The sequence below is a fragment of the Spea bombifrons genome, chromosome 4, assembly GCF_027358695.1.
Source record: "Spea bombifrons isolate aSpeBom1 chromosome 4, aSpeBom1.2.pri, whole genome shotgun sequence".
NCBI lineage: Eukaryota > Metazoa > Chordata > Amphibia > Anura > Pelobatidae > Spea > Spea bombifrons.
Genome location: NC_071090.1, coordinates 64,854,121 through 64,869,108, shown reverse-complemented (window position 1 = coordinate 64,869,108; position 14,988 = coordinate 64,854,121). Strand labels below are relative to the sequence as shown.

General features: G+C 37.4%; 2 protein-coding genes across 3 annotated transcripts; both read left to right on the top strand.

Annotated features, from left to right (window-relative positions):
- The first annotated feature begins 82 nt into the window (after positions 1 to 82).
- MEIG1 (meiosis/spermiogenesis associated 1) lies at positions 83 to 1,590 on the top strand. Its single transcript, XM_053465346.1, has 3 exons — positions 83 to 274; positions 1,103 to 1,286; positions 1,439 to 1,590. Exons 2-3 carry the CDS (start codon positions 1,131 to 1,133, stop codon positions 1,565 to 1,567), a joined length of 285 nt encoding a protein of 94 aa, XP_053321321.1. The 5' UTR covers positions 83 to 274; positions 1,103 to 1,130; the 3' UTR covers positions 1,568 to 1,590.
- A 1,796-nt stretch (positions 1,591 to 3,386) lies between these two features.
- Positions 3,387 to 13,734, top strand: TMEM243 (transmembrane protein 243). Of its 2 annotated transcripts, none has more exons than XM_053465344.1 (5): positions 3,387 to 3,530; positions 9,155 to 9,427; positions 10,142 to 10,192; positions 12,463 to 12,567; positions 13,042 to 13,734. In XM_053465344.1, exons 2-5 carry the CDS (start codon positions 9,323 to 9,325, stop codon positions 13,162 to 13,164), a joined length of 384 nt encoding a protein of 127 aa, XP_053321319.1. In that variant the 5' UTR covers positions 3,387 to 3,530; positions 9,155 to 9,322; the 3' UTR covers positions 13,165 to 13,734. The 2 variants fall into 2 exon arrangements, with proteins under 2 accessions (XP_053321319.1, XP_053321320.1); XM_053465345.1 differs by having other exon boundaries at positions 3,434 to 3,576.
- Positions 13,735 to 14,988: the final 1,254 nt, after the last annotated feature.

The following is a 14,988-nucleotide window of genomic DNA, read 5'->3' as shown; positions in this document are numbered from 1 at the left end:
CGCACCCTTCAGGCTCCGCCCTGACTCCTGGGGATAGCTCATATTCGGCCTCTGACAATTGTATCAGCGGGTGGAGTCGCGTTATGGTTGCTTGGATACCGTTTGTGTGCATCTTAGGGGCGGATTTAACGGATTCTGTCAGCCGCCGGCTTAAAGCGTTCCAGCGAGAAGCTCAGTTTCGGCGTCAGGGAACACCGATCACTCATTCACTCTATTATCTGCTATTATCTGCATAACAGAACCGGGCGGCCGGCACTTACCCCAGAGACCAAAGGCGAAAGCAAGTGAGAACTTTTTGGATCCGAATGACATTGTTTCCTTTGTAACACTCTGCGTTACTCCTAGTCAGGCTGGTAAACCATCATTTTCAGGACAGAACCAATCATATCACCTTAACCCTAACGTTAGGTGCCAGTTCAGTTTGTGTTAGACTATAACCTTTAATAATATTAATACCACTAGTAATATCCCAAAGGGATGACATCAACAAACATCGTGTTACTCTGGGAAATCCTGAGAGGCAAGTAGTGATGGTACCATGTCAAAAACCCCCTTTCTTCCAACTACATTCTTCCTGATTTTCTCTTTTCCCATATGGTAACAGTATAATGCGGGAACAATATGTATGGTTTAATGTAAAAGATTACTGGATGTGTTGCTGTTGCACTTGCCAACATACACTTAAATCTCCTCCTGTCCAAGTCTCCATTAGTATTAGAGCCATTCTGAAGAATAATGCACATTAAAGTACTGAAATGCATTATTGAAAACAATAGTAAGCTTGCCTTAAGTAGTAGCCGCTTGCGATGTTCACTGAGCCAGTGCTGGAGCTTAGAAGAAAGCAGAAGGGTGGGCAAAGGGGCAAATGCATATGGGGGATTGATGGGAAGGGGGATACCGCATTAATGTAAAGAAGCCTTTTAGCTATCATATGCATTAAAGCTACATATGGTGGCTGGAGTGTCCCACTAAATGGAAGATGAGCTTTAGAAATTTTGCACTTTGTTTTACTAGCAGTATATTTGTAGATGAAATGTATGTTTTAATGATTTTGTAGACCCCTCATAATTTTGTGTTTTCTTTTCAATGTGTAAAATTGCAGTTTGAAGACATTAAGATATTTTGATACAATGTCTGAAGATTTTGGAGCCATTTCTTCTGAAATGAAACCAAAGTCAATGACTCGTGCAAAGCAGTGGTCAGATGAGATTGAAAACCTCTACAGGTTTCAAACAGCCGGGTATCGAGATGAATTGGAATACAAACACATTAAACATGTAGAACTGGTAAGGCTTTTCTATTTAATTCATAAGTATTGTTATAATGAGATAATTTGTGATGGGTGAAAAAGCACATTTAGCAAAAGGTCAACTATTGAGCAGTAACTAAATAATATTTAATATAGTTCACTCAATATCCTTCTTTTTATCTGTGACAGGTGGATCGCTGGCCTGAGACTGGCTTTGTGAAAAAACTTCAAAGAAAAGATAATACTTTCTATTATTACAACAAGCAAAGGGAATGTGAAGAGAAAGAGGTCCATAAAGTTAAAGTTTATGCATATTAAAAATGTCATTTGTATTCTGTGTAGATTTTTTCTCAATGCATTTAATAACGGGTTATACATAATATCCCTATAGAACAGCTGTCTGGTATATTGATTTATCGGGTAAATATAAATATACATTCCAATCTGTTTAATGAAATATACACTCTTGCACAAAGTGTATAACTGTCGACTCTTCCTTCTGCTAATATCACAAATGAGCTTTCATGGGAAAAGAAGGCCTCAATGAATCTGGAAATTTAAGAACATGTTTAATATTTACTAAGATATTTAGCACTGTATAGACAACCAACACCACAAAGACCAATGCTGATTAGTTTACATTTAGGACTCTAGAATTTGATTATTCTAAATATCGGGGTGTCATTTCACATACTGGATTGGAAGACTTTATGTGCAGTTGTTTCTATGATTGCTGGAGTTTTGTTCGAAAATTTCATTTTCTGCAATTTCAGTTTGGATGCAATTCAGAGGGCTTTTCCCATTTAGGAAACGTGTCTCCCTACCTTCTCCATGGCTCTGCTTCTGGTTCTCCATTTCTGCTGATTTCTCAGGTTGTCCTGGCTCTCTGTACTGTTATCCTAGCCTGGTGTAGTGGTTCTGGGACAGGGCAGAGGCTCGGCACACCCTCTCCCCCCAACTGGAGGAATGGGTCTACACCAGGCAAGAATAATGCACATGGATATGCAGAGAAAGAGAAGTGTAGTAACGGAGAACAAGTAGTGGAGTGAACGAGAAGCAGAGACACAGAGAGGCTAGGGAGACATTGACAGAGCAAGTGAGAATAACAGTGTGAGAGTGAAAAAAACCTAATGAAATGCAAAAAAAATAATTAGTAGCGCTAGAATTTTTGTTTTAGAATATTCATACAAATTGACGAAATTGGGAAATTTGTATGCAAAGGAGTGCACGTCTAGTATGTAGTGCCTTTCACTAGGCAAAGCCGGCTGGATGTCACCCCAGTCCAACAATACGATATATATTATGACAGTTTCTCCTTCATTTACAAGGTTGCAATGAACTGATTAGAATAAAAATGGCTCTACACTCTGAACAAAAAAAAAATGAGGTGTGAAAAATGTGCCAGACGTCCTGCATGGATAGTGCTGCCATTTATTTCAAAATAAGCAATTTACTACGGTGCATGTAGGTATGTGAGCATGGATGTGTAATTGTGTGTGTGAGCATGGATGTGTAAGTGGGGTGAAATTGAGTGTGTGTTAGAATGAATGTGTACGTGTGTGAGTGTGTGTTTCAGAGTGTATGTTGGAAGGGGGGGCAAGGGGCAAAGAAGGCACAGACAAGCTGTGAAGTTGGGGGGCCCCGAGTCAATTTTTGCACCAGGGACCTGAGTTCTGCCACACACACGTCCGCTATAAGGTAATTTTATAAACTATTAACAAACACGTTACACTGATTCTCAAACGCTTAATTTATTTACTTATACTAAAACATGTGAGGGTGACAGCTTACAGTCAACATGGTCTCTGTTACAGTAAAATTCGGTGGTTGTATTTTTTGCAATAATAATAAACTAGCTATTTACTAACGGTATAATATAATTTTCAGTCCTTCACTATTCATAGAGGAACATTTTAAGTGTGAACGTTATGCCAGGTAGCGCTTTGTTTCTTTCAGCGGAAATACAATTACATTATTCTTTTCCGTGACCCATTCTGTCGCCGTCACAGTAACTTTTGAAACGAACAGGTAACAAAACATTTATTTCACGCTGCGAATGACGCATACGCGGGGACGGCGTGCTTCACTCTAGTCCAGCCTCCCGGCCAATGGGAAGTAGAAGGTGTAACTGCGCATGCGCACACCACCCATCTCTTTCTCGCTGACTCGCTCCCGTTGAGCACTATCCTGGGTTTGGTTGTCCGGGTAACGCACTCCCGATGTGCTGAAGTCGGGATTGGCGGCTCATGGTGGCGCGCTTCACACCGGCGGAATGCTGCAGGTGACACGTTGTAGGGGAAGGCAGGGAGTGTGTCCCCTGTTCTGTGGTTAGTGATGCGTTTGACAAGACACTTTCAAACGGGGGTGGCTGGTGCATTATGTAGTACTGCCGTTAACTACAGTTTACAGTGAGCATTGAAAGGGTTACGGAGGGTGACCGAGGTGAAATTAGCATCCTGCTGGGGTGTTAGTATCTGAAGGGCATGCAAGCCAATGTGGCGCTGTTTATATCTTCGCGGTGGGGCTTGTTGAACACCTTCCGTGTATTGTATGTGTTTTTGGCATGCATCCGTGTATTGTATGTGATTTGGCATGCACTTCATTAAACGCTACGTTAATGTACGTCAGCCTGCCAGTCAGTCAGCTGATAATAGTGCAATAACAAAGAGCTGTGTGTGGAAGCCGGGCCTACCTGTCCATGAAGACACTTTATCTCTTCTAGACCCAACATTTGATTATTGGCACCTGCTTTTACTTACTCGAGTGGGAACAGATGAGTTAAGTGATTTGGAGGAAGGCCCAATCCCAAATAATCCTTATGTTTGTTTATGATACTGCTTTTAGTTTTATCCTTTACATACAGGCTTTATATCTCTTTTCCTGAAAACCTTGGTATGCTTGGAGCATGTCATTATATTACCAGATAAAACAGCCAATAGCTCTGATATGTTAATGAATATACATTGTGTATTTTAATCTGTAAATATGTTTATATATATTAACCCCTTAAGGACCGGGCTCATTTTTCGTTTTCTACCCTGTGGGACCGAGGCTGTTTTGACACTTTTGTGGTGCTTGTGTTCAGGTGTAATTTTCTCCTCACCCATTTAGTGTACCCACATAAGTTATATATTGTTTTTTTCAGGACAAGATGGGCTTTCTTCAGATACCATTATGATTTGATCGTATCATCTTATTTACTATAAAAAAAATAAAAAAAACATGGTGAAAAATTGAAAAAAAAGACATTTTATGACTTTTATTTGAAAAATCTTTTACTCACCTAAAAAAAGCAAGTAAAAAAACTAGCTAAATAGATTCTACTACTTGTCCTGAGTTTAGAGATACCCAATGTTTTTATGTTTTTTTTGCTGTTTTTTGTACGTTATAGGGCAATAAGTACAAGCAGCGTTTTATGATTTCCAAATCTTTTTTAACAAATCTGGTCAGTCTGCCTACATCTCCTCTTTGGAACATCTTTGAAGCCGGTTAACTCAATTTAACCCATTCAAACCATATATTTTTGAAAACTAGACACCACAGGGTATTCCAAATGCTGTTATTGTAACCCTTTCCATGCACCAATTATAGAACTACACTTTGTCAAACTTTGTAATAGTAATTTTTGTTATTTTTTTTCCACACAAATTGTACTTTAGTTATAGATATACAGGTTCTGGTATATGTCACAATCAAACAACACCCCAATGTGTGTTCAGGAACATCTCCTGAGTACAGCGATACCCCACATGCATGGGTTTGTCAGATTGTTTGGCTGGTAAAAGGCTACTTTTGGGGCATGCGTAATTCAGGTGATCATTTGGTCATTCTGCCTCCATCTCCTCTTTGGAATATCTTTGAAGCCGGTTAACTCAATTTAACGCATTCAAACCATATATTTTGGAAAACTAGACACCCCAGGGTATTCCGAATGCTGTTATTTTAACCCTTTCCATGCACCAATTATAGAACTACACTTTGTCAAACTTTGTAATAGTAATTTTTTTCACACAAATTGTATTTTAGTTATAGATATACAGGTTCTGGTATATGTCACTGTCAAACAACCCCCCAATATGTGTTCAGGAACATCTCCTGAGTGCAGTGATACCCGACATGCATGGGTTTGTCGGGTTGTTTCAGATTTAAAATGCCACATTTGGGAAGTGCGCTTTTTTTCTCCATTTTGGTCAGTCTGTACCTATGCCCTATCTGTGAGCTAGGCCACTCCAATTTACCCCATCAGCCATTTTTTTTTTTATATATTAGACACCCCTTGGGTATTTGAAGTGCTTTTATTTTAACTCTTTGAGATTTTTGAGAAATTTTAGCACTTGCTCAAAATAATAAACTTTATTTTTTTAATACTTTTTTTATATTTTTTTTACACATTTTGCTGGTACTGGATGGTTCATCTAGTGACATCACTGCATAATTATTTTTAAATGTTAGCACATTTTTTTTTTTTTTCCATTTTTTTTTTTAATTTTTTTTTGAATATTTTACTAATCACATAGTGATTAGAAAGCTGGGCTCCATTGACTTGCATGGTTGAATGCAGTACCTGTATTCAACCAGCAAGTGGAGCCAGTTCTCTAGAGGGTCTGGAGACCATCTAGCAAACTTTTTCTTGTTTGTTTTTTTTTTACAGAGCGGCGGCCATCTTACTTGATGGCGAAGATCACCGGCAGCTGCGGCTGTGACCGCTCTCCGGAGCGGTCACAGCCCATCCAGAGGTAAGTGTTTGGTGTCGCTGGATGCCTCCTGATCGAGGCATTCCAGCGACACCATTGAAGTTTAGGAGGCGATCGTTGATCGCCTCCTAAACGCTTTTAAAACGGGCGTCCGCCGCCATACAATGTATGGCGGCTGTTGACGCCCCGGGGAGGGGCCAGACATGGCCCCCGATGCCGATCTCGGCCTTGCTGAATGCCTCGACATCGAGGCATTGCAGCAAGGCCGTTTAAGCTTATTTAACTTTTTGACGGTTCAGGACCGTCAAAGGTCATTTAGTGACCTTCTTGTCATGACGGTCCTGAACCGGCAAAGGTCGCGAAGGGGTTAAGTGTGCTAAACTATGAAATACACAACTCTGGAAGAGTAACAAATCTGGTTTAAAGTCCAATGCCCCGTACAGCACTACCAAAGAAGAATGCATATTAGTATTTGAGTAATTTTTACTATTGGCTACTTGGAGCGTCCTATTACTGGCAGTGAAGTGTCCAATTAGGATCAGTGGGAGCGCTTTCTGTCCATGCACAAGAGGGTTCATTTCCAACTCGAGTTGGCCGATGGTAAATACATGCATACTGGTCAACAGCTGATGCATTCAGCAAACAGGCTTTGATGCTGAGGAAGGTATGACATAAGGTGACACTCAGCTATCATATGCATTAATGAGCATGCAATGGCGAAGGTGACCCTTAACTATCCTAAATAAAGCTTTATTAATTTGAAATATGTTTCTTTACGTTCAACGTCACGTCTGATATAATGCAGGCAATATTTGTTTCATTTACAAAGAAAACAATGTAAGAATAGCAAGAAATAAACAATGATGTTTTCCATTTTGAAAATGTCAGCGTTCCCTGGGAATATTAGTTATTCAGTGAACTGTGAATCCACACTGAACCACAATTTAAATTAAAGCCAGTCAGTTATGTTCCCAAATTCTGCATCTTACAGTTCCGAACATTAAATAAAACTTAACATAAATGTAATGATGCTTTCAGAGTAAGACAAGCAATGGATATGCATTCACAACAGAAAGTACAGTAATGGATCTTAAGAAATACTTAAACTAATTAACAAGTAAAAACGTATTCAAATGCAACAGACATGATGGTCCAGTCCTTTTCTGCCATGACTATTTATTTCTGTTCTTAGAATATTTAAATGTTTTGTTCCAGTAAACCTTACAGCAAAGAATGCATGTTAAAGTACTAGTATAAGAGAGATGTGTTAACTCTGCCATTGTGTAGGCTACATGAATCGTAATAAATGTCTTTGCTAAGAAACTCTTTACAAAAAAAATGCATTATGTATATATGTATATATATATATATATATATATATATATATATATATATAATGAACTTTTATGTGCTATAAATACTAATAGGGATACTTTAATGCATGTGATAGCTGTCTCCTTTAATTTAACTTTTCTGTCTTGCATGGAGGGATTCTACAGAGTTTCCCTATGCATTTGCTCTCTTTCCCTGCCCTGTAGCTCTTTGGTTTGAAGGAGATGTATTTGGCCAAATTATTCTAAGGAGACCCAAAAATAAATATAATTAATTAAAAAATGGAAATAAAAAAAATACCCCAGTGATGTCATCATGACACCCTCCAAGTGAACCCTCCAATTTCAAGAAAATGTAGGAAGAAAAACCGTCCAATATCCGTTGTTAAGATACCACCATTTGAATTACCCTGGGGTGTCTAGTTAAATTTTTTTTTTTATTTTTTTTAAAACATGGTCTGATGGGGTAAATTGAATTGACCGGCTTCAAAGATAGGGCAGAATGACTAGATGCCAAAATTCCAAGTTAAAAAAAATCCACACCTCCCAAATGTGTCCTTTTAGCCCCAAAACAACCTGACAAACCTATGCATTGATGGTGTTACTGTATTTGGCTGTGTTGTATACCAAAAGCTGTCAATCCATACCAGAAGTATGTGTGTACAAGAAAAATAATGGTGTCTGCTTTATTATATTTTGCATTGCAGTTTACCAAAGAGCTAGGTTTCTTAATGTTGGCTTTCAAGCAGTCTGAAGCTTGCATGATTATACCACCCCAGCGATTTATGGCTTCCTATTAAGTTTGTGTTAAGTTGCTGGTTGTTCCTGTACTGGTTCGAGCAGCTTTAGTAAATGTGGGTGAGAAGAATGTCGGATAGGAAAAGAAATTAACTTATTGGGGATGTCAGTAGTGCTGCAAATAAATTAGTCTATATACTGTCAAAAAGGTACAAGCTGTAGGTAGTTTTGATAAATGAATTATGTGCATATGAATGATTAGTACTATGGAATGTGTTGATGCTTTGTTGTTTTACTTTTTTGTACTTTTTTTTAGTTTTTAAAGTTATTTCTTTCCCCTCCATTGTAACCCTTTTGTGGCTGGAGATAACTTTGAAGTCTCTATAGATCCCAGGGATGTCTTCAGTAGCCCAAATGGTGTCATAATGACATTGCTTGAGTCTGTATAATTTGTATGTTGTAATATTTGCTTTGGGCGACTTGCTCATACGACTGGGAGACGGAGAAAAATAATAGCTTTATTTACTTGTTTTACGAATAAGGAGAGATTCAGATGGTCTTCATTGTTACTCATGAAACGTAAATATTGTCTGGTTCGTTTGGCTACACCAGTTGAACTAATCAGGTTTTCTTCAAAGCAAATGTTTAGCACAAGTAAGACTTGAAGGAGAACTTAGCTTAATAAAACTAGACAAATGTTTAGAACAATATAAAGATTTTTTTCACCAGTTACGGTGCAGTGAAAACTGACATAAAAGAGCTCACTGTACGGATGTATTGCTAAATTACATTTCCAGAAAGGTCAGAATGTCTAGATGGGATCTAATGCTTTAAGTATAGTTGAAGAAATGTTTCAGATTAGAAACAAGAGTTAGAAACTTGTTTGCGGCAATGTAATGGCGAAAGAGCAAAATAAAAGCACTGAGTAGGGAGTTGGTTGAGAAGTAATAATTGGATCGCATCTGACTTTGCATCTATGCTACAAAGTTAAATAGAACACTAGTAAAGTTTTGATCTATGCCTTGACTGGAACAAATGAGCTTAAAGTTCAGCAAGGGCTGCGGGTCGCCTACCATGACCACACCTCCTGCTTTTTTGTAAATTGACTCTTCAGGTCAATGTCGTGTTCTTTTTGTCTACAGGAAGCAGGTCAACATGAAGTGAAACTTCAGGGGATTGCCCTTCAGCAAAGAGTACAGCAACTGTTTTTGCTTGTGCTGTCTATGAACAAAGCAGTCTTGGCATCATGTTCTGAAGGTGCCTGCCTTTCTTCTGCAAGGTGTATGCTTTAACACCCAATCTCTAGGTTCATGACTGAAGAAGACACTCCATTTATAATGGAGGATTATACCACCAGGACCTATGGGACAGGTGGCCCGGACAACAGACCTTTGTTTGGGGAGACTTCAGCAAGGGTGAGACTTTGTTGCACAGATGTGTCAATGTAATACAAGAGGTATTGTGGAAAAAATGATGTCAACTGTAGGTCCCCTCTGCTTATAACGATGCACACAGCTTAAGAGAAGTTGCAGCCTTTATATATTTCTTTTACAGATCGGTATTTTTTATCTCTGATTTGCTATATTCTTCTAAAAGTTTGCAGCATGTTAGAAACATTTTATGTTGAGAAGCCACTCAACACAAGCAGTGTTTTATACCACACCATTAGAATTGTTCATGTTTCCTATTCTGTTAAGTTTACAGGTCACATTTTGGAATGTTTTTTTATTTTTTATTTTTATTTTGCACAATTTCATTTTGAAACAGATACCAGCTTCCTTCTAAAGTAGTTGGTTTATATGAAAGTAACTTGAAGTATTTGTAGAGTCAATATAACTTGAGTTCAAAGATCTTGAACAAACTTCAATAGAATTCACAATTCAAGAGGTACTTGATCAATGCTATGTAGTAATGCCATGTTTGTCCTTATCCTGATAAGTGAAATTTTTCGTTATTCACGTAATACCATGTTAAGCAATTATTCAAAAAGTTCTCTTTTAATGAGGGTTGGATTATCAACACGATTTAGACATTGATATATTTATATATCAAAATTATATATATAATTGATTTGTGCACCAGGTTTTATGGCTGGGAATTTCAATTTTTTTTTTGTCTCCGCTTTTCAGGATAGAATCATTCATTTGATTGTTGGTGGATTAACATCCCTCTTTGTTCTGGTAAGTATATACATAATCTGCTCAGAGTTCTCTTGACCAAATAGCATTAAACTTTTTATTTTAATAAATAACACTTGCTCTGTACACAGAACATCAGGGTAAATGAGGGAAAGGAGACTATGTAGTATTTCCGCTTTACAGCGTAAAACCTCTGATTTCCCTAAACACAGCTGACATCGGTGTTAGATTGTCTAATAGCAGACTTTGATTATGTAATTAGCATTTACTTTATGAATGGCAGGACTAACTGTGTTCTAACAATACATTTTACATATTCCTTTGGTTCACAGGGTTGGAATCATTAGTATAGTCACACTATAGAACACTATTTCCCAACTTTTAATTCATATTGGAGCACAATTTTCCATGGACTCAATGCATTTTATTGAGGGTGGATTTGATTTAAATCAAGTTGATTTTAAATCACTGGCCAGACGCAATTTTTAAAGATTTACAATAATAACCTGTCAAATTAGTAAAACGGCTATATTGTAACTGATTTAATTTAATTTAATAGGTTAATCACTCATATTTGGAGAAATACCTTTTTTTTTTAAATTTAACTAAAACAATAACATTCTATAGCATACATCTTATATTTGCTGTAATGTCAACTGAAGTGGTTAAACATAAATGCTTAATGTATCCCTTTTAAAAAATGTCTGTACCCATTTACATGCACAAAGAAGCAATGTACTCCATGCAAAATGAATTTTAACATGAAAATAAGGCAGGAGGTGCATTGTTAAGAAGAGCCAGGAGAATGAAAGCAGCATTTCTAACATTATAAAAATAGTCTAATTTGTGTGTTAGTAACCTCTGCACAGGCTAGTCCTGAAGTTAGAAAACTGATTTTTTTTTTTTTTTAATGTGGAAATCCGAACAGACTTTTCTTACCTGGCTGTATTAACTTAGACACAAATGTTTGAACATTCTTTGTGTCTGTGTACATTCAAGTTACCAAATACCAGTGTGCTTTTCCTTCAAGGAGGTTTCTTTTGGCCCTGCATAATGCATTTGAAATGTCAAGACTTTATTAAAGCAATCATCATAATGCGTAGGGCAGAGCTTCCCAACCCAGTCTTCAAATTTGTCTGTTGGACTAGAATGCGGTAACGACTAAATCCTAAATCCATCCTGCACCGTCAATAAAAGTGTATGCGTATGAAAGCGCTAGGACAGTGATGTCAGGGAGTTGAAATAGTGTAGAGACTAATTTTGTGTTTCTAAACATTTTTCTCATAGTTGTTTTGGGTAGATTACAAGTTCAACCACACGAGAAAAAAAGGATTTTTAGAAAGGCTGTTTACACATACTTTGGAAACTCTGTAATTATCTGTTACCGTATTTATGTGAGATTGTGTGACTGAATGAGGGCAGCGGAAAAGTGTAATCTCAGAAGCAAAAGCATATTGAGGCCTATTGGCCAGGGGTTGAAGCGTCTGAAGGGCTGAGTTGTCTCTGTTTAAGCTGATTTAGGTATACATTATACAGGGCCAGCCAAGTGCTTCCTGCAGCAGAAGCATGCAGGTATAGTGAAGGAGATGAAACACAATTCTCCTTTTAGTGAATGAACCTACCTGTATTAGACATGCCAGTAAAAAGAAAATAATTCCCATCTGGTTTTGTAGAGAGCTGAAAGATATTCTAAAACCAAAAGACTGGCATATGGAAAATAAATGTAAAAGTATACAAAGGCAGGCCGGTTCACGGCTAGTTGGCTTGCAGGCTGCACACATCTCCTGTTGCCTGTGCCCCAACTCTGGTTTCTCCCATTGATTTCAGTAATAATATATACAAACTGACAGTTCTGTAATGTTTCACCATATTTATCAAGGGTACTTTGGTATTTGTTCAGCATATGATTGCTTCAGCTTCACCTGAATGGAGCTGCTGGCTCTTTGGTAGTTTGTCTTTTCAGTAAATGTCCTTGTATAAGAAAGTGGTACTTATTCTTTCACCTTTTTGTGAGTGAGTCATCAGATGGCCTTCATTTTTCTACATATCAAAAGATCAACCATCGACTATTGCTGGAGTTGTTGCAGATTGACATTTATGCTCGGGGAAACAATACCTCAATGCAGTTTTCAAACCATAATGGTATGTGTAAACGCTGTGCTACCAGTTTTCTAGTTAATAAAATCGGTACATTTACTACTGTACGTCTGTTGCTCCAGTAAAAACATTGCTTATGTGTAGTTTATATTATTGTATATAATTATGCTTTTCTTCTGGGATAATTTTGCACTTTATATGCATTCTCCCAACAGGTAACATTTATCAGCGCTTTTGTCTTTCCTCAACCACCTCCGAAGCCTGTGAATGTGTTCTTTGCTATCTGCATATTTTTGTGCTCCGTTACAGCTTTGATACTGGTAAGTGTTCAGACTGGGAATTCATGAGTTAATTTTATACTGGGTTGAATAGCTAGGAAGGGTTAGTGGAGGCCCTGCACCAAGATTTATTAAAATTTTCCCGATATTGGAAGAAAAATATTTCATAGGTCATTAGCAATCTGTAGTCATAGAGATAACTACTGCGGTTGACAATTATTTCACTTTCCAAATTTTAAAGGGATCTTCTAAACGAGTTATTCTCAAATTTAATGTAAAAGCGATTCCGGTGTTAAGTTGAAATGTGAACTAGCAGGATTACTCAATGGAGCAGAAGTTTTGTGTATTTAAATATACTTTTGTGTTTGTTAATCACGATTATGTTACAGTTTGTTTTCTTAAATGCATAAATTGATACTGGTACTTTGATAGAATTTTATCTTGGAATTGATGATGCTTCATATGTAGGCAAAACACATACTTGTGCTAACATTTACATCACTTTATCTCCCTCAGATTTTTTGGTATCGACAAGGAGACCTGGAGCCTAAATTTAGGAAACTGATCTATTATATTTTATTTTCCATTGTCATGTTGTGCATATGTGCCAACTTATACTTTCACGATGTAGGGAAATGAAGCATGAGGATTTCCAAAGGATACAGAATGCATTGGAAAGCATGATCTTCGGTAATCTTGATAAGAGAAGATAAAATAGTGGAACCAACAAGGTTTTTCACTGTTCCCTTTAATGAGGGAAGATGCAACTGCCATGAGACTTACCTTTTTTTTTCCCCTTTTAAACCATTGTTGCACTTACAAAACATTCTGGTCAAGCACTTTGAGCGTCTGTTTCTTTTTATGTCTGATTAGTTCGGATGCAACAAGTTAGTACAGTTTGTCAAATATTGTTTATTTTGTTTAAATATATCAGTTTGTTTCTACTATGCAACAGATGCCAGTAAGTACTGTTTCACATTACAAAAAAGTATAAGATTAGGCTATGAAAGAGATCTGAACAAAGGTTTAAATAAACAAAAAATACTTGCCTTTTTGTTAAACTATTGTTTGAAAATGTCTAGAAAAGGCAAACATCTACCTCAAAAGGGAAGAAAGTACCTACAACTTGACAAAGTAATGTGTGGCTAGCACCTTTGGCTGAGTAATGTGTTCATAGACAAAGTAAACTGTCAAAATGACCATAAAAAAGTGGACTCTTTGGTACTCAAGTTATTCACCTATTTGTTGTGATCCGTTATTTCTACTGTGTTTTAAAAGAAATACTGAGGTGAATGACCTCCGTCAAACCCTAGGTTTTGGAAATGGAATACTCAATGTAGTAGCTCACCCTTATTTAGGAGTGCTGGCAGTATTGGTAAGTCTATCTAAAAGACTGACTAAATCACAGCTCATCACATGAAATCCTGCACCAGGGGCTATTGCTGGAAAATTCTGTACTTTATATATGTTTCATTTTATCACATACTACCAGTAGGTGCAATACATTTTGTGTGTGAAGGGTGGATCTCCAGTTCCCATGCTAGACTATAATCATTACACCATACAATACTACCAAGGCTGCTGTTTAATTTTTTTACTGATTGTTATAACAACTTATTAAATTGTTGTCACAATCTTTTTATAACTGGCAAAAAAAGTAGCAAGTGAGATTAACGCCTTTCAGTCCAATAGGGAGTCGGCTGTACATCCTAAAAAGCCCAAAATGACGTACTGCTACGTCCTAATTTTATTACAGCGGCAGAGACATCAGGAGCCATCTTGACAGCCTGGACTCCCCATCAGCCAGCGCCATTACATAAGGAATGTCTAATGGCATTCCCTTCCTGTACATGTCACTGGAGGACAAGATATCCAATATTTCATGTGCATTATGAAGATATACCAAACAGGATCTCTGCTCCCCCTGCTGCCTTATGATGCTCATTGTGAGCAGCAATGCAGGTTAAGGATCCTTGCTTCCTGATCAGAGGGAAGAGAACAATTGAAGTGAATTTCCCCCCCAAATATAAATAAAAATGAGCAATAAATAAAAAAAAAATACATAAACAATACAGTGGGCTCGGTGATGTCACTGTGACATCACTGGCTTATATAACCTGCACGAGATCCTTAAAGGGATCTCTATCCATATTACACTCTTAACAGTCCAAAAAAAGCCATTACATCCCATTGTCCTAGCACTACATGTAAAAAGTATAACCCCCTCCCCTAAAGTCAGAAGTATTACACAGTACCCTACATGGTAGTATTTTTAAGGGATGGATGTGGCCTTCTATAACATAACAAAATATGTTTGTGGGGTATGTCTTATCAGGGGATGTTGCCAAAAATTGCCCAAAAATTTTTTATATATAGGTGTATTTTTTTTTTTTTTTTTTTTTTTTTACATACTAGCACTAACTTTTTTTTGCATATTTCTAGGATTTCAAATGAAATCCCTAT